The following is a 26,473-nucleotide window of genomic DNA, read 5'->3' as shown; positions in this document are numbered from 1 at the left end:
AGAGCTGCCTCAGGGTAATGATCTCGTGTGTGAGTTTCATCCTCATTATCACCACGACCAGTATGTCCACGGCACAGGCAGGGAGATTTATGCCATTTCCCCCAATCATTGTGAGATCCAACCTGATCCTGTCCTTGAAGGTGTTTTATAAGCAGCTCTACAGAGTGCACGTGAGACAGTGGTTCACCCCACCAGCAACAGGCTCCACTTGCCATCGCTCACACCTCACCACGCATCGAGAGCTTTAAAACTGGGTAGTTTTAAGGAACTTCTCTGATGGAGCAAGGGTGAGGGGGATATGAGAGCTCACCATACTACTGTTTGCTGCTTCTGCATACGCTTGCAATTTTCCATAAGAAAGTTTTTATCACCAGTTGATTTTTTTTTTTTTTTTTTACCCTTTCACAGAACCCAAGTTGACTGACAGGCTTCTATCTAGAGATTTGTCAACCCCAACCCACAGGGGTCTCCTCTGGAAAGCAGAAAGGGGGCTACCTGAAGACAGGATGTTTAGCCCTGAGCCACCCACCCCCCTCTGCTGGTCAGGGGGACCGACCCTTCCCTCTGATGGTGCGGCCCCGCCGCAGCTGCGCTCTCCAACCCGTCTTTGTACAGGCTGGGGCAGTTTCTAGTGTGGGCGTTAGAGGCGTTTGATCCTAATCACCTTCGTTCTAAACTATTCCGGGCATAGGCTTCGGGTTGGTTCTCTGTTCATTCCTCTCGCTGGGCAATTAAAGTGTCCTTTCAATCTGAAGGCTCGTGCCCTTGGGCCTGGGGAGAACTCCTTCTATTATTTCTTTCACAATTTCCTTCCCTCAGTTCTCGCTGTTCTCGCAACCAGAAACTCATCGGTCGGATGTGTTGAGGCTCTGGGACCAGTCCTCCGTGTCTCTTCCCTTCTTCCACCTTTTCAGTGTTTTTGTGTTTTTTGCTCTACTTTCCAACAACTGTTTTTGTGCATTTTACTTTCCGAGATTTCTTCATCCTCATCTTCCGACTTGACTGTTCAATTTTATTTCGGCAGTCGTGTTAACTTCCAAGAGCTGTAATTACCCAATTTCTTTTTTCCCACAGCATCCTGTGCTGGTTTAGTACCCTTTACACCCCCTTGAATTCTCAGTGAACACGAGTAAGAATTCCTTCCAAACTATTTTTTTTTTCACTTAATTCACACACTTTGTTCACCATGGGTTCTATTTATATGCCCACGATGTCAGTTCACATGTCTGATCCTGCCCACCCAGGACAAAGGAAACTTGTACCACATGCAAATGGGCAATAGTCGGTTACTTTTGGGGTGACAGCCACCACAAGGAAAGTCCCCAGGTCCCCAGGCAGCGAGCCGGCTCACCTTCATGGAGTCGGAGTACAAGACGTATTCCCGGAGCACAGGCAGGAAGTCTTCGGTCATGTCGTCCGTCAGCTCTTCCAAGGCCGTGGAGCAGTTGCCGATGCAAGCTGACACCCCCTCCAGCGGCTCGGCCAGCTCCCCCTCCAGGGCGCTCCATGTGGAGTACACAGGCCCGTATTCTCTCAGCTCCACGAGGTACTCTAAGGGCAGGGGCGGTGGGGGAGAGACACCAGTAAGCGTTGGCTGGGCGGCAATCACTGGTATTACTGACTCGGCAACCCCTGCAGCCAGGAGCTCTCAACAGTAAGATGTGTCTCCTCGGCCATTCCCTCCCCTGAGCACGCTCTCCTTTAAACACAGCACCGCTTGTAACAATTCTTTAAATTTATTTTTTAGAGAGAGAGAAAGGGAGAGAGAAAGAAAGAAACATTGATGTGAAGGAGAAACATCCATCAGTTGCTTCCTATACACTCCCTGATCTGGGGATTGAACCTGCAGCCTAGGTGTGTGCCCTGACTGGGGATGGAACCTGCAACCTTTTCGGGGGTACAGAACAATGCTCCAACCAACTGAGCCACCAGCCCGGGCACGACAACTTTTAAAAATCTCTAAAAGCTGACGTTACAGTTAAGATCAAAATGTGAGTCAACCCCACCCCATAATGAGAACGCCATGCCTCTGGATAATGGGGACCACGACACCTTCTGAGGGAAAGTGGCCAGAGCTGTACCCACCAAGTGCCTTCAGAAACAAACACTCTCCTACCCACACAGTGAAGCAGTACTTTAACAACGGTGGCAGAGTTTCTATAGGTTTAGGGGAATGTTTTTATAAAAAATGTATTGATTTTAGAGAGAGAGAGGCAGAGAGAAACATCAGTCTGTTGTTCCACTTTATGTCATCATTGGTTCATTCTTGTATGTGCCCTGACTGGAAATCGGACTCGCAATCTTGGTATTATTGGGATGATGCTCTAGCCAAAAAAATCAGTCATGATGGAAAAACAATGGAATCTTAAGAAACATCTGCTACAGGATATGTGGTCTCCCCGAGGCAGAATCACTCCCTCACGCAGGGGTCACCCAAACACCGGGTCCTTAGGTGCAGATGGTACCTGAAGCTCCCTCCAAAACCTGTGGCCCCCACATGATACCATCAGTGGGAAAAGGAGAATTAAAGCCCAGGAAACAAGAAAAAATGTCATTTCCCCTCACAAACTCTGGGCCACCATATTTCACCAGGACCCTGGGCGTGACACTAAACTGCTGTGGCCACTTTTTCAGCAGCCAATGGGTGGCAACTACTGGAGAGTCCCTTTCGATGTGTTTCACATCACGTGCCTGGCACGATCACTATTGCCCTTCGGATCTATCGCACAAAAGGCCCTGACAGTCTGGGATACAGAAAAGCAAGTGGCCACGAGACGGGTGAGGAGGAAGCGGTGGCAACAATGAGGAAGAACGCAGACAGACAGGCCTTGTAACTCCCCAGGTCGGGAAGAGGGGGTGTGAAAGGCACCCGGGTGGGGCAGGCAAGTCCATTTCCAGTCGGAAGGCTCATTAGGATCACAACTTGGGCAAACACAGGTCACCATGCTGCCCCTTTGAATCATCTTTCTGCCAGAAAAGACAGCCGAGTTTACTTTTTTCGAACTATCATTCCTATGAATGAAGGGAAGTTGAGTCAGTGTCTCCACTTTTGAAGCTAAAGCTAAGAGAAAAACGGGAGAGCCTGCGTGCGGAAGCACGGCTGTTCGTGCTGGGGAGAGCAACCGCAGGGCTGCGATGCAGGGCAGAGCGTGCGGGGCACGGGATTCTCCTCCGGTCACAGCTGCCTCCCCGCCTCCTGGCGTGTGTGTGTAAGTTTCATACACAAACGCGGCCTCGTCCTGCCCCTCCCCCACTTCTGCAGTCTGATCTCCCTCAGCGCACACGAATGCCGTTTCTGCAGGTGTGGTCCCTGCGCATGCCCAGAACCTCAACAGAGAGCTCACCTATTTCCTCTTTGATGATCCGCTGGGCTATCCGATCTATGGTTCCCAGTTTGAGCGCAAATGTGTCTAGGTATTCGCCTATGGCTGCAAACTCCAGAGGCCGACTCCTCAGCTTGTAGCCGCCGGTGACGTGCTTGACTGACTCGCCCATGCGGGTCAGCAGCGCCATCCCTTGCTTCTTGTGGGCGTTCAGGTCCTAAGGGCGACACAGGAACAACCAACCCCAGAGGGCTCAGTCACTCACACAGACAGAACTCAGTAACCAGCTCCCTCAGGCAACTGCCGTTTGGCAACAGAGGTCTCAGAACACAAGGAGCCGAGCAGGAGGGCCCGGCCACAGGCACCCAAGGGCCCTCTCTTTGCCATCACAACCCGCAGGCTCACGGCCCCCTTTCCAACGAGGTTCACTTGCCTGAGCGTGCTCTCTCCTTTAAACAACACTGTGTCTCCAACATCACTTTTCAACACGGTCGCCCAAAACCCAAAAGTCCCTTTCTCCTTCGCAAAATATCCTGAGTTGTCTTTAGAACCAGAATTCGGGAGCTGAAATTCACTGCATTCACCTTTTCATATCTCAACCAAAACCAAGTAAGAGGAGGAGAGAGTAAAGGGGGGGAAGCCAGAAGACGGGTCAGAGAAGCCAGCGCTGGAAACTCAGTGCAGGGGTGGGCAGGGGCAGGCAGGGGCTATAAGCAACCAAACGTTGCCTCCCAGGCTTGTCGGTCAAGGCCCAGACGGGGAAATAGGTTGAGCCACGTAACGTACTGGGTATAAGTTTAAAAAGCACATCAGTCTGTCGGCTGAAGGGAGCTGCAGACTATCAGTAAAGTCGAAGAGGAAGTGACAGTATCTTCAGGTTGTCCTACGTCCCTAACTTGAACGGAGCCTCCACAAACGGTTTTACGGAAGATGCAGGGGCCTGTTCCTCATAGTCACCCGCCACACAAACAGAAGGGCACGTCCACGGGGAGATGAGGCGATGTGACACCAGGGCATGGCTTTCTGCGGACCCAGCCCGATGTCGGAACGGGCAGGGCATCACAGTTACCGCAGCTGTCCAGCAGCCTCCCTGCCTCTGACACACAATGGTAGGCTCAGATCTCCACGGTGTCTGAAGTGTAGGCTCCTCCCGATTTCACTTCCTTCCTTCCCCATGCAGGCAGGGCCTTCACCTTTGCTCCTGACTGCACCCTTTCCCATCCACCCCGCCACAACCCAGGCCCTTGCCCTAGCAACAACCCTCCCCTCTCCTGTCTGTATCTTCAACTTCGAATCCTTCAGCATATAAACTCCAGCCAAGGCTCGCCCCTCTTAACGACAGCAGAAGTCACCTCCAGCCCCCTCCTCCGCCTCTCTCCTTCTTTGCAAAGTCAGGATGTCGGAGAGAAGGTTCTAAAGATTCCATTTCTCCTTCTAGCCACATACATTCTAGACATAAAATATCTTCACAGGCTCCAGGCTTGCACGAGACCATAATAAAGCTTTGTCATTCTCACAACTGATTCCACAGATAGTATTTTGCGGAGTGGGGCTGGATCCAGAAGGGCTCGTTGGACTGCATAAGCTCTGTTTAGAGTAGACCTGTGAAAGGGTAGCCCCAGTCATCCAAGTTAATTAACACGCTGGCTGCAGCGCCTATCTGATTGCTGCGCCCTTTCTGCCACAGATGAAAACGCTGATTCGAACACAATGGGTGCCGAGTGTCCCCCACCTCTCCCAGCATTCCTGGCTGCTGCTTCAAGGCACTCCTGGTTTGTGATAAGAGCCTGTCGGCACAGGGAGAAGAAATGCTTCTGCACTGGCTGTGGCAGGAGGCGTGTAAGTGGGTAATTCGAGAACAAGATCAAGTTGTCGGCAGCGTTGAAGGAAAGGATTGGGGGGGGGGCGGAGTCTGGGGGAAGAAAGAGATGGGAGATGGAGGAGTCCACACTTCAGCTCAGTGTGGCAAGATGCAGAGGTTCTGGAGGTCGGTGTGCAGCAGTGCGAATGTACCTCACACCGATGAGCTACGTTCTGAGAAAGTCAAGACAGTAAATTCTATGTTATGCGTATTTTACCACAATTTTTAAAAAAGAGGGAGAAGATGAGGTTATTCAGTTCATTTAGTTCAGCAAGTAACACTGAATTGGGGCTAGACTTTGTTCTGTTTAAACAAGCCAACCCCCTTCACTCACTCACATGAACTTGGATTTTAATTAAGACACCGAAGGACTATTTTTAGCCATCCACACTGCTTGGCCCACAGGTAAACTCCGTAGACACACACACACACACACACACACACACACAAAATCTTCCTACTTATTCTTCACACAGTGTCCCAGTCACCAGGGCTCTGACTCCGCCCTCCCTCCCACTTTTGTCTCTGTGTAATTAAAATGACTAAGCTGGAGGGCCTACCTGGCCAGGGGACCTACAACTTGGGAGAATTGGTGAGTTGCTCTTTTGGGGACCGCAGAAATGGAGTTTACTTTGTGTATAAGCTGAGAGAACTATATCAAGGATCAGCTCACCAGGAAATACTTATTTAAAAGCTAACACACGTTTGACCTGTGGGGGCAAGGCCTCCTGGGAAAAGGGAAGGTGGACAGGAATGTCATCGATGAAGCTAAATGCCAACGGAGGTTTTAAAGAAAAATCCCCCGGACACTGAAGGACTTTGCCGTGTGGTTTCCAGTGCCCGGGGACTGGCACCCTCTCGGAAGGCTTCAGTGTCACTGGGGCCATCTGTAACTGTCTCTCAGCTTCTGCCTTTTCAGAAAGGAAGACTGGAAAGCCCCTGGGCCTCAGTAGCCTTGCCAACATGGGAAAAACTACCTACATCCTGAAGGTGGAACCTGATAGTGAAACTACACAGGAGAAGCTGGACAGAAGCCGGCATGGGGTCCCGCTCCTGCAGACGCTCGGAGGAGAGTTTCGCGGGTTTCCCCGGCCAGGTCTGCCAACGGGGAAGCTGGCGAGTTGCCGAGTGGAGTTTGAATAAACAGAACCTGGCGACCGCATAGAACCCAACTACTTCTCGGGCAGAGGCTTGGAAAAGGCCCACCTGATCAAAAACTTGGCCGCGGCCAAGTGATACCGAACTACTCGTGGTCAGGCAGTCTGTTCCAGAGACCAGGCGTGGCCTCGGGGGCCACAAAGACCCAACTTCAAATCCCAGTGATGCCACCTGAACAGGTGCAAACTCCCTGAATGCCAGTTTCGTCCTCTGCACGGGGCTCTCATGACGAACGTCCTCACCAAACAGCTGTTCTTACCCTTGCCTGCCCACCGTGGGTCAGAATGGCCTCACTTGGTGGTTCGCCAACAAGTGTTTAAAGAAACCCTTATCCCTGCTCCTGCAAAGTGAAAACATCCGAGCTTCCTCTGCTGCTGCAAGGCTGTGTTCGCTCCTGAATTCGCACACGGTAACCATGCTATGCAAAAGGGTGCCGAAAACTCAGCAGCCACGGCATGACAGCCACTACAGCGGCCACACCTGACAGTGGCTTGTGCGAGACGGAGCAGGCCCTGAACGGAGAGCCCGGAGAATGCCTGTCTGGGGGAAGGAACAGGAAACACCTGCCCTCACCTTAGCAGTAAGGAAAACATTGAAGTGTTCATTGAAAGAAAGCACAGGATGATCCGTAATCCTTTTCAGGAATTTATCCAAAGCTTTTCTCCTGGTCTCCACGAACTCTTCTGAAAAACGGTCCACAACACCTTTCACCACAAACTTCTCTGGCAATGGCTGTGAAGACAGGAAAGGAAAATATCAGAGCAGTTGACAGAATGGTGCAAAGACGAACTAGCAGGCTTGCAAATCATTCCTCTGACCCACGTGCCCAGATCGGTATTTCTCATCCAGGCCGATCTTTATGTTGCTAGTCATCCGTGGAAACCCTTTTGAAAAATGAATGGATGGAATAAATCAAGATGACGCTGTCAATGTTCTCATGCAAGGAATAAAATACTAGAGCGTAGTTCCTGGAATACAGGAAGCAGCCAGTCAGCGGTTCCCCAGCGAACCCAACAGTTAGTTACCTGTACGTCATTGCTCGGTGCGCAGAAGACATGATGAAAAAGTCAGGACCAGAGAAAACAGTCTACGGGAAGAAGGCAGACGACATCGACCACACAAAGATGTGTTTAAGTAGAGTAAGATGCTGCTCCCAGCCCAAGGGGTAAAAAAACTTGGTGGATGGAGGAATAAGTATATGAGGCAAACCCATGTTATCTAACAAATACCTTTCCTCTGCTTTTCTTGTTTGCTTAGGTTTATACTCATGAGTTCTTAAGAATGTAACTTTTGTTACTTCTCTTACACAAACAAATTTCTCTCATATTTTCTTTGAGCCAGTATCCTGGGCAATTTCAAACTACCGGGCTACTACAGGATCTCTGAGCTTCACCATTTCTGTAGTAACCTGATCGAATGCTGGGTTAAAGGCCTTCCTCATCACTGCCACCACAGGGAAACAGAGCATTTGCTAATGTATAATCTGAAACGTGCAAGTTATGAAACATTAAAAGAGCATTTACTCTTTTCAGTATTTCTTCAAACAAGATAAACAAATGGCCTAATAAGCACATGAGAAGATGATCGACATCATTAGCACTGGGGAAATACAAATCAAAACCACAGTAAGATGCTCCTTCACACCACTAGGATGGCCATGACTTAAAAAAGAAAGAAGGAAAGAAAAACCAAGTGTTTGTGAAGATGTGAAAAAACTGGAATCAGCATTTAAGTTCACAACCTCTTCAAACTCCATAATATACAGATATTTTTCTTTTAAGCTACAAGAACAACAACCACACACACACACACACACACACCCCCCACAGAAAACAATGCCAACAGAAATCAGATACAGCAACAAGGACTTACCTAAGCCAAAAAAGTGGAATACTAAGGCACTTAGAGTGGGAAAGTCGAGAAGCAGCCCAGATTGATAACACGAAACCTTTGAAAGACTCAGGAACGGGCAGCGCCAGCCCCCCCGGAAATGAAGTCCTTGGGCTGTGTGGGAATTCGAATGCCTCAGCCTGAAAGAGCTTTTTGCAAAGTCAGTGTGTTCTAGTTCTCGAGAGTCAAGACTCTGGTGCCGTGCCTCCTGGGACCGTCTCTGCCCTCTGCCAAATGGTTTGACTTTGGTCAAGTTCTATACTCTCTTGCTACCTCCGTTTTTTCATCTGTTAAAAATGGGTAACAGCACGAACTTTGGGAGGATTCAGGGAGCTATGAGGGTGGCTGTGCTTCCAACAGTTCCTGCCACTGAGCGGTCACTTGGCAGAAGTTGGCGTCTTTTTGGTTGTAGGAGTGGCAGCAATGTCAGGGGGCCACTAATCTTCAGGGACAGCCAGGGTTCAGTTAAAACTTGAGATGGTGGGAGTGTTTGGAGAACAGGCTAAGAATTAAGAGACTTCTTTTTCACAGAGATGGAGTTCTGGAGTGCACAGTGGGAAGGTTTGGTAATAAAGGGAGGGAGGGGAGCAGAGTCAGGAATACAGTGGCAGAGCCACACGGGGATGACACGTCCAAGTCACATGCCCGGTAGAGCCCACACTTGCGTAGGACGTTAGAAACGCATGACTCGGTCAGACACAGAGGGCCCCCCAGCCCAGGGTTCCAGCGGCAGGGAAGCTGCCTTCATAGGAAAGGGTCATCCTTTAGGATAATTCCTTTATTCCGACCTATTCTTTCATTCCCTTAGACAGCCACTCTCCCGAAACCCTACCCTGAACCTTTCATGCTGAGCAGATTACCATCTCTCCAAAGGAGGAACCAGGTACAAGGGCATCACATGGAAATTACCTAACCGCTTTGCTTCCTCCACAGAAACCCATCTACTGGGCGCCACCTTCGCCTCCATTCCTCAGGTCCCTTTGGAACACATACTCCATCCGCCCCAGAGCTAACTACGCCATCTGTGTCCTAGACCCATTAGTTCGCTGGGATGTGGTTGTCATCGTCAATTAATTATACCTTCTCCTCAGCATCTTCACCATTGCTGCCTCATCCGGTTTTGCTCCCTGAGTCTACAAAAATATAGCTAATTCTCCTTTTTTTTAACCCTCACCCGAGGACATTTTTTTAATTGCTTTTCAAGACAGAGGAAGCGAGAGATGTGAGAAAGAAACATCGACTGGCTGCCTCTCATACGCACCAGACCGGGGATTGTACACGACCAGACCTGGGATCAAACCTGAACCCTGGGTATGTACCCGACCGGGAATGAAACCTGCAACCTTTTCCTTACCGGATGATGCTCCAACCAGCTGAGCCACCTCGGCCAGGGCTAGTTCTCCCTCTTTCTACCTGAGAAAAGTAAATCCAACTATCCCCTGACCTTACATCCTCTCCACTCCCCTTCCGGTCCCATTCAACCTTTTTGAAAAATCTTTTATCCTCACTTCCACTCTTCCACTTTTTCGTTGACTTCTCAGCCCCCACCCTTCCTCCACCCCAAAACAAAGCTGTCTTTGGTACTGCCTTCAATGCTGTGTGTCTCTGCCATTTCCCCACCCAAATGGAGAAACTATCATTTTAAAGATGAGCAGTAACTTTCTCATTACCAAATCCAGTGGATAGTTCTCAGTTCTTACCTCATTAGTCCTATTGAGCACATTCTCATTTGTTTATGCTAAACAGGACTGGGGAGATGGGGCAGGGGCAGGGGGAGAGGCCTAATGAGCAAATAAGTGGTTAGGTATGCCTCATTTAACATTATAGATAACCTCCTGAAATAGTTACCCAGTCTTCAGATTTAATGCATCGTACTTAATGTTTAATGAATCAGGGAAGCCTGCTATTTAAAGGAACCCTGGGGTGAATTCTTCTGCAAACAGAAGTCCCTTCTGTAACAAGCAGTGCTATTCCCAATGTACATGACTTCAGAAATTTGTTTTTCCTATTTCAAGCTTCCTTAAAGGGACATGCCTACTCTCAGCCTCACCTTTACGGTTACCTTGTTAGTTGTTTACTCCAAGGAATCTTGGTTGCTAGTGAAATCAGGGGCATCTAGACTCTGTAAGTGAGACCAATTAATGTAAGTGAAGAGCTTAACACAGCTCCCAGCGCATGGCGGACGTCAAATGGATGCCATCTATTTTTATAAATTTGTAAACACTGAAAACAGAAAGAAAAAAAAAAAAACAAAACACAGTAGCATGAACTCAAGGGTGGAACTTCCATATATCTTTTGCCATTTCACACCACTAGGATGGCTATAAAAAATAAAAGGAGCATAACAAGCATTGGAGAAACTGCAATCCTCACACCTGGCTGGCGAGACTGTAAAATGGTTCAACCACTGTGGGAAAGTTTGGTGCATTCTCAAAGAATTAAACATATGATCCAACAACTCCATTCCTTGGTATAAGATAAGTGAAAGCAAGCGTTTGAACAAAGACTTGGATGTGAATGTTCAAGCAGCACTATCTGTAACAGTTGGGCCGGGGGAGAGGAATGCGAAGTGATCGCTCAACGGGTACGGTGTTTCTTTGGGGGGCGACGGAAATTCTCTGGAATTAGAAAGCAGTGGCCATCACAAACACTGTAGAGGCCATTTGGTTGGCATCCCTTCCTGCCCCTACCGCTTCCTCCCCACCCCATCCCTGGAAAATATATTTATTCATACACACACACACACACACACACAATGAATGTATGCAAAGCCACGGAACTGTACACTTTATCATATTTGTTAAAATGGTGGCTTTTATCTCAATAATAACAATAAAAGATGTGGTGACAGAAGATGTCAGAGAGGAGAGAAGCGGCTGCGCCGCCAGCTCCGAGGGTGGAAAGCCCTCGATGTTCCAGGACCCAGGAACACCGGCGGCTTGGACACTGGAAAAGCCGGAGAACAAATCCCGCCCTGGAGCCTCCAGAAGACACGCAGCCCTGCCTGCGCCAGGACAGGGACCCACTGAGGCCACGTTCGGACTTCTGATGTCAGAACCAGAAGATGATAAATTTCTGTTGCTTAAGTTGCTTTTTAAAAACAAGTCACCCAGCATGGGAGCGAGGGAGTGGGCAGGATAGCAATCAAACAAAATTGGCCAAGGTTGGTAGATGTTGAACTTTGGTGATGAGTACATGAGGGTTCACTGCACTGAATCGCTCTCCTTTAGTATTATTTGACACTTTCCATAATAAAACTGTTTTTTTTAACTGCAAATACATATACAAAGGTGGGCAAAAGTAGGTTGGTTTACAGTTGTAATACTAATAAAATAATATATAATAAATAATAATACATACAAGAATAAGCTCTGTTTTGTGCACTCACAACTGTAAACCTACTTTTGCCCCCCCCTTATATATGTTGAGACCTACCAAAAATTGTATTTGCATAGCATTACAATAACCCTTTAAACATTTCAAGCCTTATTTATTTTTTAAAGATTTTACTTATTTATTTTTAGAGAAAGGAGAAGGGAGGGAGAAAGAGAGGGAGAGAAAGATCAATGTGTGGTTGCCTCTCAAGTACCCCCTACTGGGCACCTGTCCCACAACTCAGGTTTGGGCCCTGACTGGGAATTGAACTGACAACCCTTTGGTTCACAGGCCAGCACTCAGTCCAATGAGCCACACCAGCCTAGGCAAGCATTTCAAGTTTTAACCTTAAAATATTTACATTTTTATAGCACTTGATACTTTGGTAAAAACACTTTCACATGTATTTCACTAATTTATAAAAAAGTACTTCACAATCTGTGAAACAAAAGCATATTTCCTGTACAATGTCACTGAAAAACTGCTACTACAGGCGAGGAGAGCTAGATAAAGATTTCATTTGCTCAATCTTGAAATGTCCAACTTCCTCTTGTCAGCATTTAAATGACTTCTACGAAATCCAACAAATATTTAGTGCACACCTCTCCATGACAGAAAACCATGTTTCCTAGTCTTATCAAACTAACAGAAAATACTGCTCTTAAGCAAAAATAACAAATAAATAAAAAAGCACCAAACTGAAAATCTTTATCTCCACAAAGACCAATCACCAAGCCTGCTTTTATTCAAAGTCTTTCAAAGTTCAACCAATGTTTCACTACTTATTAACTCACCTACTGGGGAGGCTGAAGACATGTATACTTAACAATGCAAAAAAGGAGGAACCAGCTGAAAGATGAAGTTAGAGTTTTTACTGATCATTTAATAGTAAGAAAGAGAGCTGTTGCATTACAAATTTCTTCTAATTAATTCCTAGGAGTGTACCACAACCCACAACAAAACTGGGTGCTAATGAGTACAAGCGCATCCTCCCAGCAAAGCTCCCTTCATAAAAATGAAGCAAGCGTCACATTTCCAAGTGAATTTAAACACTACAGAGTTTAATAAATCTATTTGCGTCATCTCCAAAATCTATCTGTGGGCATAGAGTCATGACATTTATCTGCAGTGTGACTGGTTGTGCCCCAGCAAGTGCAGCGGAGTAAAACCAACTTCTAAGCCAAAAAAATAAATAAGTAAATTAAAAAAAAACACGTCACGATGAAGACTCTCTGGTGCCTCCTACAATTAGGCAATAAAGATGTACAAAGTGAACTGCAATTGAGATAACAAACATACACATCCCACACACTTCTAGTTTTAAGATGGCGCATCAAGAACATATGATTATTTCTGCTTTTAAAACTCCAGAGTAACAATGCAATATAAAAAGAGAAAAATGTGTTGCAGTAACAGAAAATACGCTGTGAACAGGACAGAATTTGTTAAAGACACAAAGCAGAAAAGGTTGGGTTGAGAGAGAAGTCAATCGGTATCAACCATCTTGTGATTCTACTCAGGCAAAGGAAAGGGAGGCTTAGGAAGTAAGGGATTGGTTTTCTCCAGGAGAGGCCTAGAAGCTGCCAAGTTCAGAGCCATACAGGCTAGAAACAAGGTCAGGCCTCAGGACAGCTAATAGGGGAAGGCAAATGAAAGAACTTGGGTGCCTCCCAGAAGAACAGTCTAGCTGACTGCTCACCTATAACTTCTCATGACCCCATTGAAGCCCATGTAAAGCGGGAACTTTGTATGCATGCTCCTGACATAAGCAGTAGAATCTGAAAGCTCGGGAATTCTCACACATTTTTAATCATAACTGACTTAGGCTGGCAAAAAAAAAAAAAAAAAGCAAGAAAGGAGGAAACTCACCACCATTCCCCCAAATTGTCCAACTGATTCAAAAGATTCTAGGACTTCCGGTCAAGATGGCAGCATAGGTAAACACAGCTCACCTCCTCGCACAACCACAACAAAATTATAACTAAAATACAGAACCACCATCATGCAGAACTATCAGCAATTGGGTTGACTGGAAGTCTGACAACTACAGAATTAAAGAAACCACATCCACCCAGATGGGGGGAAGGGGCAGAGACACAGAATAGGCTAGTCCCACATCCACATGTGCTGGATAAAAATTTGGGAGGGATATCTCAGTAGTGAGGAGTCCCAGCCCCATACCAGGCCCCCAGCCCAGGGTTCCAGTGCCGGGAAGGTAAGTCCCCATAACTTCTGGCTTCAAAAACCAGCAGGGATTGAGTCGGTAGAAGAAACTTCTGGAGTCCCAAGCTGTTTCTGTGAAAGAACCCACACATGGACTTACTCAGACTCACTCCCTCTGAGCTCCAGCACTGGGGTAGCCACTAAAAGGCATGAGTGGCATACAGGGAGGAACTGAAGTGTCTGGCATCAAGGCAAGAGCTGGGGGACAGCTTTCTCCTGGACAGAAAGGTGCACAGATGCCATTGTCCCTTTTCTGAGCCATCACCCAACACAGTCACTGAGCCAGAATGTGGGTGCCATATCTGAGACTCCATCAACCTAGCTGACACTGTCCCACCTTGGAGATCCCCTGAGACTCCGTCCCACCCAACTTATGGGCCCACCCAAACTATTAACTGTGACTTCTACATATGAATGGCTGGTCTTGGCTGATTCAAACTTCCGAAATCCTCTGAAACAAGCAATAGCCAGCCTCTGTGAGCCCCCAGCTCTGGTACCTCTTGCTAAGTGGTCCCAGACCCAGCACTACCAGCAGCCAGCCTAGATTCACAACTTGGCTTTGCCTGGGAATCTCCAAGCCTAGCACAAGTAGCAGCCATCTCAGATTGCTTTGTAGCTCAGACAGGGTGGTCCCTGGCAGAACACAGGTGGGGGCTTGCACCTTGGCCCGCACCACCCAGGAAATCCCAGAGCCTATGCCCCCAGTAGACAGCTACAGACCACATCAGAGCACTATGGCCCTGCCCCTGCACAGGTGATCCTTCATGGAGAGCAGAGGTTGGTGGTCAGTGGTCACAACCAGTCCTTGCAGCTGACTGGCCTGGGTAAATCCCACCCACTGATCTGCCAACAGTAATCAAGGCTCAACTACAAGAGGAGGAGTACTCAGCCCACACAAAGGGAACACTCTAAGTATCCAGCCTGGGTGATAGGAGAAGCTGTGCCACAGGACTCTATAGGGCCTCTACCGCATTAGGCCGCACTACCAAGACAGGGAGTCATAGCAGCTCTACCTAATACATAGAAACAAACACACAGAGGCTACCAAAATGAGGAGACAAAGAAACATGGCCCAAATAAAAGAACAGATCAAAACTCCAGAAAAAGAACTAAACAAAAGGGAGGTAAGCAATCTCTCAGATGCAGAGTTAAAAACACTGGTTCTAAGGATGCATAAGGAACTTAGTGAGGACCTCGACAGCATAAAAAACATCCAGTCAGAAACAAAGGATATATGATTGAAATAAAGAAAAATTTACAGGGAAACAATAGTAGAGTGGATGAAACTGAGAATCAAATCAATGATTTGGAACATAAGGAAGCAAAAAACAACCAGTCAGAACAAGAAGAAAAAAATAATCAAAAAAAAAAAAAAAAGAGAGAGAATAGTGAAAGCAGCTTCTGGTACAACTTCGAGTGCTCCAACATTTGCATCGTAAGGGTGCCAGAGGAGAAGAGAAAGAACAAGAAATTGGAGATCTACTTGAAAAAATAATAAAAGAAAACTTCCCTAATTTGGTGAAGGAAATAGATTTGCAAGTCTAGGAAGCATAGAGTCCCAAACAAGATGGATGCAAAGAGGCCCACTCCAAGACACATCATAATTAAAATGTCAAAGGCTAAAATAAAGATAAAGAGAGAATCTTAAAAGCAGCAAGAGAAAAGCAGTTAGTCCCCTATAGGAGACTTCCCATAAGATTGTCAGCTGATCTCTCAAAAGAAACTTTGCAGTCTAGAAGGGATTGGCAAGAAATATTCAAAGTCATGAAAAGCAGGGACCTACAGCCAAGATTGCTCTATCCACCAAAACTATCATTTAGAATCGAAGGTCTTCCAGACACGAAAAAACCAAAAGAGTTCATTATCACCAAATCATTATTATAAGAAATATTAAAAGGGCTTATTTAAGAAAAAGAAAAATATCAAAAACTATGAACAATAAAATGGCAATAAAAAACATCTATCAATAATTGAATCTAAAAAACAAAGTAAGCAAACAAGAAGAACAGAGACAGAATTACAGATATGGAGAGCACTTTGATTGTTGCCAGATGGGAGGGGCTGTGGGGGAATGGGTGAAGAGGTGAAGGGATTAAGAGGTACAAATAGGTAGTTACAGAATAGCCATAGGGATGTAAAGGACAGTGTAGGAAATGGAGTGGTCAAAGAACTTACACACACGACCCATGGACGTGAACAAAGGAGGGGGGATCACTGGAGGGAGTAGGGGGTGTTGGTGGAAGCGGGGTTAAGGGGGAAAATTGGGCCAATTGTAATAGCATTATCAATAAAATATAATTTTAAAAATTTGAAAAAATAAAAATATATGCAATAAAGATTCTAAAGTTCATCTTGAAAAATAAAATGTGTATATAGCCAGGAAAGCTATGAAAACAAAGTCTATTGGGAGATGGGGGCATTGATGGGGACCTGTCAACCCGATGTTGAAGTGGTCTGTGAAGTTACACTAACTCAGACAGTGTAAGAGGAGTACCAGATTAGACAGATCAATGAACAAAACGGTTCAGAAACAGCCCAAGAATACACAAGTCTAATGAATGATGCAGTGTAATGCACAAATGATGTTAAAGGTGCTAGGGTATGTAAGTGATTCCAGGACAACTTTCATGTGAAAAAAGTAAGGTCCTCCCATCTGACATCAGAATCAAGTCTACATTTACATATTACAAATAAAGACAAAAATAATAGAAGAAAATGCAAATATATATTTTTAACATCCTAGGCTACAAAAAAGCTTCACAGCCAGAAACTGTGAAGGAAAGACTAACTTGGCTGGGAAGGAAGGGATTTTTTTTTTAACAGAATCAAGCCTAAGACAGATGACAACTGAAGAAAAAGTAGATATTTCAACTGAGTTTAATTCCTTTGTATAATAGATATAGGTTTTTTACAACCAATAAGAAAAAAAATAGAAAAATGAAGAGCCATTTATAAAAGAAATGTCAATGTCAAAAAAAAAAGTCATGGAAAGATATTCAGCATCACTAGTTAAAAAAAAAAATCTTGCCACACAAATATGGACTCTAAATGTGTATGTAAGACCCAAATGTGAGAGCTAGAACTATACAAATCTTAGAAGACAACAAAGGTGTAAATCTTCATGAAATAGGACTAGTTAATGCTTTCTAAGATGTGACACCAAAACCGTAAGCAGCCAAAGGATGAAACAGATCACCTGGACTCTACTGAAATTTAAAACCTTTGTACTTCAAAGTATAGCATCAAGAAAGTAAAAAGACAACCTGATGAATGGGAGAAAAAAATTTGCAAATCATATATCTGATAAGGGATTGTATCTAGATTATACCAAGAACTGTTACAACTGAACCTGAAAAAAAAAAAAAAACAAAAAACAAAAAACTAAGCAAACAACCAGAACAGAAACAGAATCATAGAAATGAAGATCACATGGAGGGTTATCAGCAGGGAGGGGGATAATGGGGAGAAATGGTACAGGGAATAAGAAACAGAATAGCTAGGTGGAAAACAGACAGGGGGAGGTGAAGAATAGTATAGGAAATGGAGAAGCCAAAGAACTGATATGCACAACCCACGGACATGAACTGTGGGGGTGGGGAATGCTGGAGGGTGAGGAGGTCAGTGCAGGGTGGAGGGGGATAAAGGGGAGAAAAAACATTGGGACAACTGTAATAGCATAATCAATAAAATATACTTTAAAAAGAACTATTACAAACTGAATAATAAAATTTTTTTTAAATGGGCAAAGGATCAGAATACGTATTTCTCCAAGGCAGATAACAAATGGCCAACAAACACATAAAAAAAATGTTCAACCTCATTAATGTAAGAGAAATGCAAATCAGAACCACAGTGATACCACTTCCCACCAGCTATATGGCTATAACCAAACCCAGGAATAACCAAGGCTGATGAAGACATGGAGAAACTGGAATCCTCATACACTGCTGGCGGAATGGGAAATGATGCAGCCGCTTTGGAAAACAGTGTCACACGTTAAATATAAAGTTACATGATTTAGCAATGATGGTTCTAGGTATCCACCTGAGAAAACAAAAACTTGCACACAAATGTTCATAGCAGCATTACTCATAATAACGAAAAAGTGGGAACATCCCCAGTGACCATCAAAAATGAGCAGGCAGGCAAACTGGGATATATTCACATGATGAAATACTATTCACCAATGACAGGGAATGCAGCGGTGGCACATGCTGCTACATGGACGAACCTTGAAAACATTACGCTAAGTGACAAAATCCAGTCACAAAAGACTACACGGTGTGTAATTCTACTTGTATGAAATGTCCAGAACAGCAATTCTACAGAGACAGAAAGTGGATTCATGGATGCCAGGCACCAGGGGAGACAGAGGGTTTGGAAGCGAAAGGCAAGGAGTGGGGGGAGGTTTCTCTTGGGCGTGATAAAAAGGTTCTAAAATGAATCCTGCAGGTAGCTGCACAACGTGTGAATACACTAAACGCCCATGACTTGCACATTTTAAATGGGTCAATTGTATGGTATATGAATTGTATCTCAATAATGCTACTTTTTTAGAAAAAAATTAAAATTTAAATAATTACATTGCTTGTTTAATGGGTCTCCATCTGACAATAAACTCTCCAAGGTAGGGGTCCCTCTTTGTCTTTGACCCGTCGCCTTCCCAAGAGTACCCATCAGACCTTGTAAAAAGACTAACATGAAAGCGATGCTTAATAATAGGTAGACACTTCCTAGCAAAGTTGCTGTAAAATTGATTTCTACAGGGAAAATTTTTTTCTGTTGTTTCCAGCTTGACTTTCCTGTTTAGGTCAGAGATGCTCTCCTACATTAAATCTCTCTCCAGCCCACATAGGCACTAAGAGTTTATGAAGAAATTTAAGTCTCTTCCTGCTTCTAAAATACCTTCCTACTCAACTACTTCTCCCAGACCCTAGGAAACCACACTCCGGATCACTCCTGGGCATCTGGAGACTCTCTTCCGCTGTCTTTCATTTGGGCTTCAGTGGCTAGAGTGCTACCACGTTTCATCAGTGGGTGTTGCCGCCTGACCTTTGATAGTTAAGTACTGAACTTGAAATACACTGTTGGCCAGGAGATGGGACACAACTCCCCTTAAGCACGTAGCATGGGCTACCCATACATAGCGACTTCCTCCCGAAGACACAGTCAGGAAAGCGGGGAGACAGGAAGGGTGAGTACACAGTGGAGACACCTGCCAGGCACAACCTCCAGTCAGGTGATCAAGGCTAATGTCAACAGAGATCAATACCGCTGGACAAGATGCAGAGAGAATGGCACTTTATCTCTGCGCTTTTCCTCCCCAAATGCTCCACCCCAGTCTAATTACGAGGGGAATATCAGCTAAATCTCAAGTGAGGGACATTTTACAAGATGCCTGCCCAGTGGTCATCGAAAACAAGGAAAGCCTGAGGAACTGTCACAGCCGAGCAGAGCCTAAGGAGGCCCTAATGTAATGCCGTGTCCCGGGTGCAATCCTGGGGCAGAAGAGGGCCCTCGGGCAGAGACCATGAAGGACTCTGAGGCTAACGGTAAGGCGCCACTGCGGGTCCATTCACGGTGCAGAGGTGCCTCACTGCAGGGTTCACGAGCAAAACTGAGCGTGGGGTAGGAGAGAACTCGCTGTACTGTCTTCCCAATAATCCTGGAACTCTAAAACTGTTCTAAATAAAAAGTCTATTTAAAAAAAAATAGCTCACTAGCTGCCAACTTTGCCAAATTCAAATTTTTTTAAAGATTCTATTTTAAGGAATACTTCCAACAGTTTCAAAGTGATAGTCCCTTCTTCGGGCATGTTTTTAAGTGATTATAAGACAGAAAAGCAAAACTTCAGGCCTGGAGAGCAGGGGTGATACAGGGTGGGAGTGGGGTGGGGGTAGGGGTGGGGGTGGGGAGAAAGAATGGAGTCCCAGACAAGTCCATCTTCCCATCACAGCACCAGCGACACGGCTGCTCTCGCCTTGAAAATCAGGAAAACCCCCAGAGTGTCCTGCATATTCGGCCTCTTCCACCCGTGGGGAAAAAGGAAGTGTTAAAAGATGCAGTGGGAACAGGAAAATTCGTAGTGCTAAGAAGTTATTCAACCAAGGTTGTTACCGGAAGATAAAGCCCCGCTGAAGAGACTTATGGCCTAAATTGCCCTAAAGCCACCAAAGCCCCAAGAAACATCTGGAGTGTAGCTGTCACTCCTATTAAAAAAAAATAAAAAGGAATCAGAAAAGTACTCAATGTGTCTGCTGATTTAAGTAGTCTTTTCCATTTTATTTGCTCTGATTCTGTTTAAAAATGTGCAGCTAGATGAAATAGATACATGTTGTGCTGCTTACACCAGGGAGGTAAGGCAGCTTTGGGGGTTTTCACACGGAAAGCTAGTTGAGCGGACTGTGTGCCAGACCCCCGCTCTCTGACGACTCTGTCCGCAGAAAGCCCAGCCCGCTGGCATCGGAGGCCCTGCCCCTCACCTGGGCCAGCTGCCCGGACCTCAAGAGCAGTCCCCAGGAAGGCGGAAACGGTCTTTACCCAGGCAGCAGAAGAGAACTACAACTCTCCATACTTCAACAAATCATCACAATGGAAGTGAAAACCTACCCCCTCCCACTCAAGAAAGCAGCGTACCCTATAGCAAACCAGAAACCAAAGCCCAAAGGGTAAAATATATTATACAGTGTCCATAAACACGTGAGGGGTGGATCTGGTCTCAGAATGCAAGGCAGTTTGCCTGTAATTTAGGGGGTGAGAGTGGAGTGAGTGCACAGTGTCAGGAAAGATAATGCAGGAGGAGTGAGTAACAAGCTACAATGACTTAGTACCTACGGGAATGAGATGAGTGGGCTGCGATTCTTCCAGTTTGTTCCTCAGCCAGTCGAAGTCCTGGTATCTCCGCCGGACCGAATATTCAGGCAGGTCGAACTCCACCCGAGTGCTCTGCAGATAAGAAGAATGGAACAGAATGAGCATGAGGGAACAGGAGCCTCCTCTGGCCGAAGGGGAGGACAAAAGCTCTCTGTGAATAACTGACCTGGGCAAGAACACACTCTCCTTCCACCAAACACACCGGCCAAAAGGCAGGGCTCACCAACACAGAACGACGAGTCTGGACCACGTGGCCCAGTTAAAAACTCAAGGATCTAGAATGAAAATGTCCACATTTTTTTATTTCTTCCCTCAGGAAATGGAACTCAACTATCCCTCAGAATTGTGTTCAGAAACATTTGATTCATTTCCTCCAAACTTAACTTGGGGACTTTATTTTAGCAGAATCATTCCACTGAGGACATTGCTACTGAATCTGAATTTAGCTCAGTTGGTTGGAGCACTGTCCCGATACACCAAGTTTGCAGGTTCAATCCCTCGTCAGGACACATGCAAGAATCAATGAATGAATGCATAAGTAAATGGAGCAACAAACTGATGTTTCTCTCCTGCCTCCTCTTTCTCTAAAATCAGAAAATGAAATGAAATGAAATGAAATAAAATGAAAAATAAAAAAGAAAGAACAGACCACCTGCTCTCTTAGAAGATGAATTAGATGAAAATAGAAAAGGTTTTGCCTCATCTGCCATATTCTGACAAGAACCATAACCTTAAAACTATATTGTATTTTAAATGACCAAAAAAAAAAATCTACAAGGAAATAATATCAAATGTCATTGTGCTGAAGAAAAATATTTATCTCATCCCCCTTCCTGATTTCAGTTATCCAAAATGTAATTGTAGCACTTTGATCATGAAAACCAATGTTAAATAAAATTAAATTAATTTATGGGCAAACACGATTTTTCCACATTCATTTGCCACCAGTAGTCCCAGCACCGCTACCAGACTCAATTGTACGTAAACTATGATTTCACTGTGAAAAAGTTGGATGTAAACGGTTAGAGGGAATATCTAGAATTGATACTGACAACTGTCCTCTTTACAGCCATCCTTATCTCCAAATTGTCACCTGTTCTCACACAATACTTAACAGTCACACACACACACACACACACACACACAAATTGCTCATTTTTTAAACAGCTCCTTTAAAGATAAAGGGGGTTTAAGAATGCAGTAAAGCTTGTTTGAATCTTTGGGGAGTAACAGGGTGAAAAATAACCGTCATAATACAGAAGAATGTTCGCACTCCCTGACCCGGTATTTGTTTTACTTATTTTTACGACGACTCATTCTAGAAAAGATATAGTGATACATGAGATACAGTCAAATGACACAACTTAGAAGTAGGTGAGAAAGATGAGGGAAAAACAAAGAGAGAGAGAAAAGCAGAGCCAGGAGCAAGGCTAGCAAAACACACTCCCCTTGGAATTCTGCGTGCTGGCTAAAACTGGGCCACCGGCATTGCCGAGTCTCTGGAGAGAAACCCAGTCGCAGCACTTGTAAAATATGCAAGCCACTAAAATTCCAACTATGAGTTTTCGGTAAAGTTCTCCTCTTCGAAATTCAGGGTCTAACTTACAAAAGTAAGGTAATAAGTGTTTATCTCTGTTTTCTAGTGTCTGTGGTAAACAAAGCAATAAAAAAGGAAGGAAAGTGCACACCCATGAGTCACACTCAGAGACAAACACTGCAGCGTTCTGTCCCGTGTGTGTCCGTCCACACCGTGTTCCTCCAGCTAGGATGCCCCACAAAGATCCCAGGTCACGGGTTCACACCTAAAGTCAGATGAACAAATAGGTAACTGCGCACACACGTGGTAATGAAGACGGTTTGTTTTCACTGTTGCTCCTTATGAATATCCTCACAGTGATCTCTAGGCATCCCTGCCAATTTTTTTTTAACACTTTCATAGACCCAGCACAGAGCCAGAGAAAGGAACATCTGTGAAAGAAAATAGACTTGAACCCTGAAGAGGGGAATTAAGACTAATCAGTCACCCAGGAGGTACCCTGTCCTCCGAGCCTCATCCTCCCGTGGAAGAGCTCCTCTGGCTCCCCAAGTCAGTGTGTCCAATGAGGGTGGCCCGGAGTCCTTCCAAAGAACTTCCACTCAATCCAAAATTGACAACCAACTCCCTCTAGAGAGGTTTGATCTTTGTCAGAAATGCCATCTCTCCTGGCCATGACTAAGTCTTAAGAAGGCTGAGTGACCCCATTTTCCCAAAAGGGACCTCTTCCCTCATCAAATATTAGCCAGCCAAGCCCGTTCCACTTCAAAACCCCCCAGAGCCCTGGAAGGCCAGCTGCGAAGGGTGCCGGGAGAGGCTCTTGGCGTCCCCTCCTCCTCCTCCAGGCTTCCTTGGAGAGCCGTCACTTCCCTCCTTTTTCTCCGACGTTTTCGCCAAGCTCTCCGAACACCCACTGCATCACTAATGCTAAAGCCCTGTAGTTCTTCAACCTGTTCCAACCCTGCAAGCTGAGAACACAGCCTTCCCCCGTCCCATCAAGTGGGAAGCTGCTCATTTTTGCACATTTCACAAACCTCATTTCCAAGAACAAGAGTGGTCACGGCCATCCTGCTCGCCCCACACTGCTCCTTGCCACCGCCCCCCACCCCAGGCCCATGAGAGCCCCTTGAGGCTCACACCATCCAGCGGCATCCATCTCTCTCCCTCTTCACACCATCACCTACTGACAGCCCTGTCATTTCTCCTGATTCCCCGACAGCGCCCAGCTCTGAGGTTTCCTTGCCAGAGCCCTACCGGGGCCTGGCTACCCTCCAGAGCCAGTCGGCCCGCACATACGACACCCACCACTAGGCCAACAATGTCCCCTTCCCACGGCCTCTCCCCACACTGTCATCACACAGAAGCGCAGATGTCTTCCCTCTCTAACTGGCACCGCCTATGTTCCAGACCGCCACTTGGGTTTTTGGCCTCCTGGGACCTACAGTTCCTTGACATTCTGTCCACCCCTGTCTTTATTCCCTTCCTTAATCAGAGTCAATTCCCTGAGCCATCACTTCTACCTCTGACTTGCCCCCACACCCCGCCCCCACCATCCATCACACAAGTCTAGCAAAAATGCAACCACCCACTTCTCGTTCTCATAGACCTGGGTGTGTGAGCATGCTCCTGAAGGCCAAGCCGACCCAGCAAAGCACACTGATCGACGCCATAGATTCCACAACTGGACCCTCGACACCGGCCAGCAATCTTTCTATACATCCTCAGTCCACTCTCTCCCTCATTTTCCACATCAGTTAGTACAAAGCCTGTGCAGATTTTGAAAACTTCTCAGCCCCACTTAAAAAACTTTCCTATCCCTCTCAGTAGAGGACCTCATGACCTATCCACAGAGGAAAATGCAGCTATAGGTCAAGAACCCCCAACTTTCTGCCACAAAAAAATTCCCTTCTTTCTCCAGAAACAATGAAAAAAGATTCCCCTCCCTCATCAAAGGCCACTCCCTCCTCCATTTCTACTCCGGATACTTATCTCCTCCCACCTCCCAGGAGGCTTTCTACTCTCTGATCTCCAACCTACCGGCTCCTTCTCTACCCGCACTGCCCACCTCCTAGCACGTGACCAAGTCTCTCCCATCCTGAAAACACACACAAAAAGCCCATCCCCCTGACACCTACACCCCCCTCCGTTACTGTTACTGTTCTTTCTCTACACGTGCTTTCATTGCCAAACTGCCAGCACTCACAATGACTCTGTCTCTCACTTCTCACTCAGCGTCGCCCACTGCAAACCGGCTTCTGCCCCGCCACACCAATGAAACTGCTCTCCCACAGTCATCCATAACCTCCTTGTCATCATACCTGACGTTCTCTTAGTAATCCTCACCTACAACTGGGCCTCTGAGCAGCATTTAGCCTGTGGACCATTGAGGCCTTTGAAAAGAAAAACTTGTTGGGGCGTAAGTCTCAGTAACGACTACTTTGGTGATGGGGCAAAAGACCAGGAGGAACCAGCTCCTCCTAAAGGGAGCTGGGGGCTCCTCTCTCTTCCCCAGCCTCCATCTGCTTCCGCATCATCACCAGCTTCAACAGCCAGGCTGCGGCAGTAAACCACGTGCTGGGGGAGGCAGAGGCCACAGTGCTGGGGGTGGAGGGGAGGGCAGGGGGCATCCCTCCCTTGGAAATCATGTCATGTCTTGGGTCCAAGTTCCAGCTTCATTACGTATTAGTTGCATGTCTCTAAGCAATTTTCTTCATGTCTCTGTGTCTCAGGTTCCTCATGTGCAAAATAAAAATACCACCGGTATCTGTTTCATTGAGTGTGAGGATTAACTGATGATATATTTAAAGCACTTAGCACAAAATAAATGACAGCTCATCCATACTGCGGAGCACTACCTCAGTATTAGAAACGACAGCATAAAAGCAGGTTTACTGGCATTTATTAACACAGAAGGACATTTGCAACATACTAAATGAATTGACAACATGCAAACTATGCATTTTTATAAGCAAATAAGAGACAAATAGTTCATAAAATTGTAAGTGATTATTTCTGGCCTGAAAGCTTAGAGATCTTTCATTTCATTGTTTTAGCTTGCTTGAGTTTTACAATTTCTCTACAGTGAGCACATATTACTTATGTAGAATAAAATTTAAAGGGTTTCTATTGCGAACAAGTCTAGCACATGGTAGGTGCTCAATAATTAATTATGATGATGTTACTTTCTAGGAACCTGCAGAGAAAACTGCCGATTCAGCCTGCCCTGAAAAGACCCCTTTCCACCACTGGGGAGATAAGAAACCCACCACTTAGATTCGCTTTGCCTACATTGGCTCTCAGCCCTCGGCTCACTTTAGCTCGGGCAAAAGCAGCTGTGCACCTTGTCCGGCTTTGGTCGTCAGGAATCTGAATTAGAACTGGGAGCCAAAGCTTAAAGTAAGAGAGTAAGTATACATACGACCTTGTCCTCTGACCATTAACTTCACTTGAGACCCTCAGCAGAAGTTGGGGGGCGGGGGTGGCCCAGAACAGGATCAGGTGTTTGGGACCCTGTCTCTCTGTGTGTCCTCTCTCTCACCCCCACACTTCCCTATGTATCCCTTAACACGGCATTCAGAAGGAGGGCTCCAAATGCAGCACCACGATAGGAAACTTGGTGTCGCTGTTTGAAACAGGAAAAGAACAGGACTCTGGTTCGAGAAGTGGAACTGGCAGCAATAAGCACAACTTAATTTTGCAGCAAGTTCACCTGGAGGTGTTAGCATCGCAGCAAAGGAAACGGGTGGGATTGGAACTTGGAAATGGCCATCCCATGACATTATGTGACTTACAGGAAACAGAAAGCCCCTGTGAAAAGACACAGACATAAGAACACAGAGAGAAGGGGAGAAAGGAAAGAGAGGAGGCACAGAAAAGAGCAGCGAGCTGTGGCAGGTGCCGCAGCCTGTGAATCAGTGGACAAAGGTCCTGCAGGATTAGCATTTGGGGGGTTACCCGCAGGGCAGAGGAACAAAGGGGGGGGCAGGAAAACATCACAGGAGGCAGGCACCCCTGTGCCAGCAAGTAGTCACCTTGCTGTTTAGCTGTTTAGAGCACAATTCAAGAAAAACAGGTTTTGCATTTCATTGACTGCAGGGTAAAAAGATAAGCTGACCCTAAGGGGAAAAACAATAATAAGTAACTGGAAATAATTCATGGGAATACATATATCAGCCTCCAACCTCTGAGGAGGCAATGCACATCTAAGCAGCCAGCTCAGTGCCCGGGAAATGCTAG

At 46.0% G+C, this 26,473-nt stretch overlaps 1 protein-coding gene across 1 annotated transcript in view; it reads right to left on the bottom strand.

The window, feature by feature from the left end:
* Positions 1 to 26,473, bottom strand: part of SNX30 (sorting nexin family member 30) — an 86,863-nt gene that overhangs the window by 19,783 nt on the left and 40,607 nt on the right. Inside the window, exons 3-6 of the mRNA XM_028515500.2 lie at positions 20,665 to 20,775; positions 6,916 to 7,074; positions 3,345 to 3,540; positions 1,352 to 1,551 (exon numbers count right to left, since the gene is read on the bottom strand). Coding sequence (XP_028371301.1) covers positions 1,352 to 1,551; positions 3,345 to 3,540; positions 6,916 to 7,074; positions 20,665 to 20,775 — 666 coding nt within the window. The remainder of the gene's footprint in view (positions 1 to 1,351; positions 1,552 to 3,344; positions 3,541 to 6,915; positions 7,075 to 20,664; positions 20,776 to 26,473) is intronic.

The sequence above is a fragment of the Phyllostomus discolor genome, chromosome 3 (genome assembly GCF_004126475.2).
Source record: "Phyllostomus discolor isolate MPI-MPIP mPhyDis1 chromosome 3, mPhyDis1.pri.v3, whole genome shotgun sequence".
NCBI lineage: Eukaryota > Metazoa > Chordata > Mammalia > Chiroptera > Phyllostomidae > Phyllostomus > Phyllostomus discolor.
The sequence above is the reverse complement of the archived record's forward strand: the minus strand, read 5'-3'. Positions and strand labels throughout refer to the sequence as shown.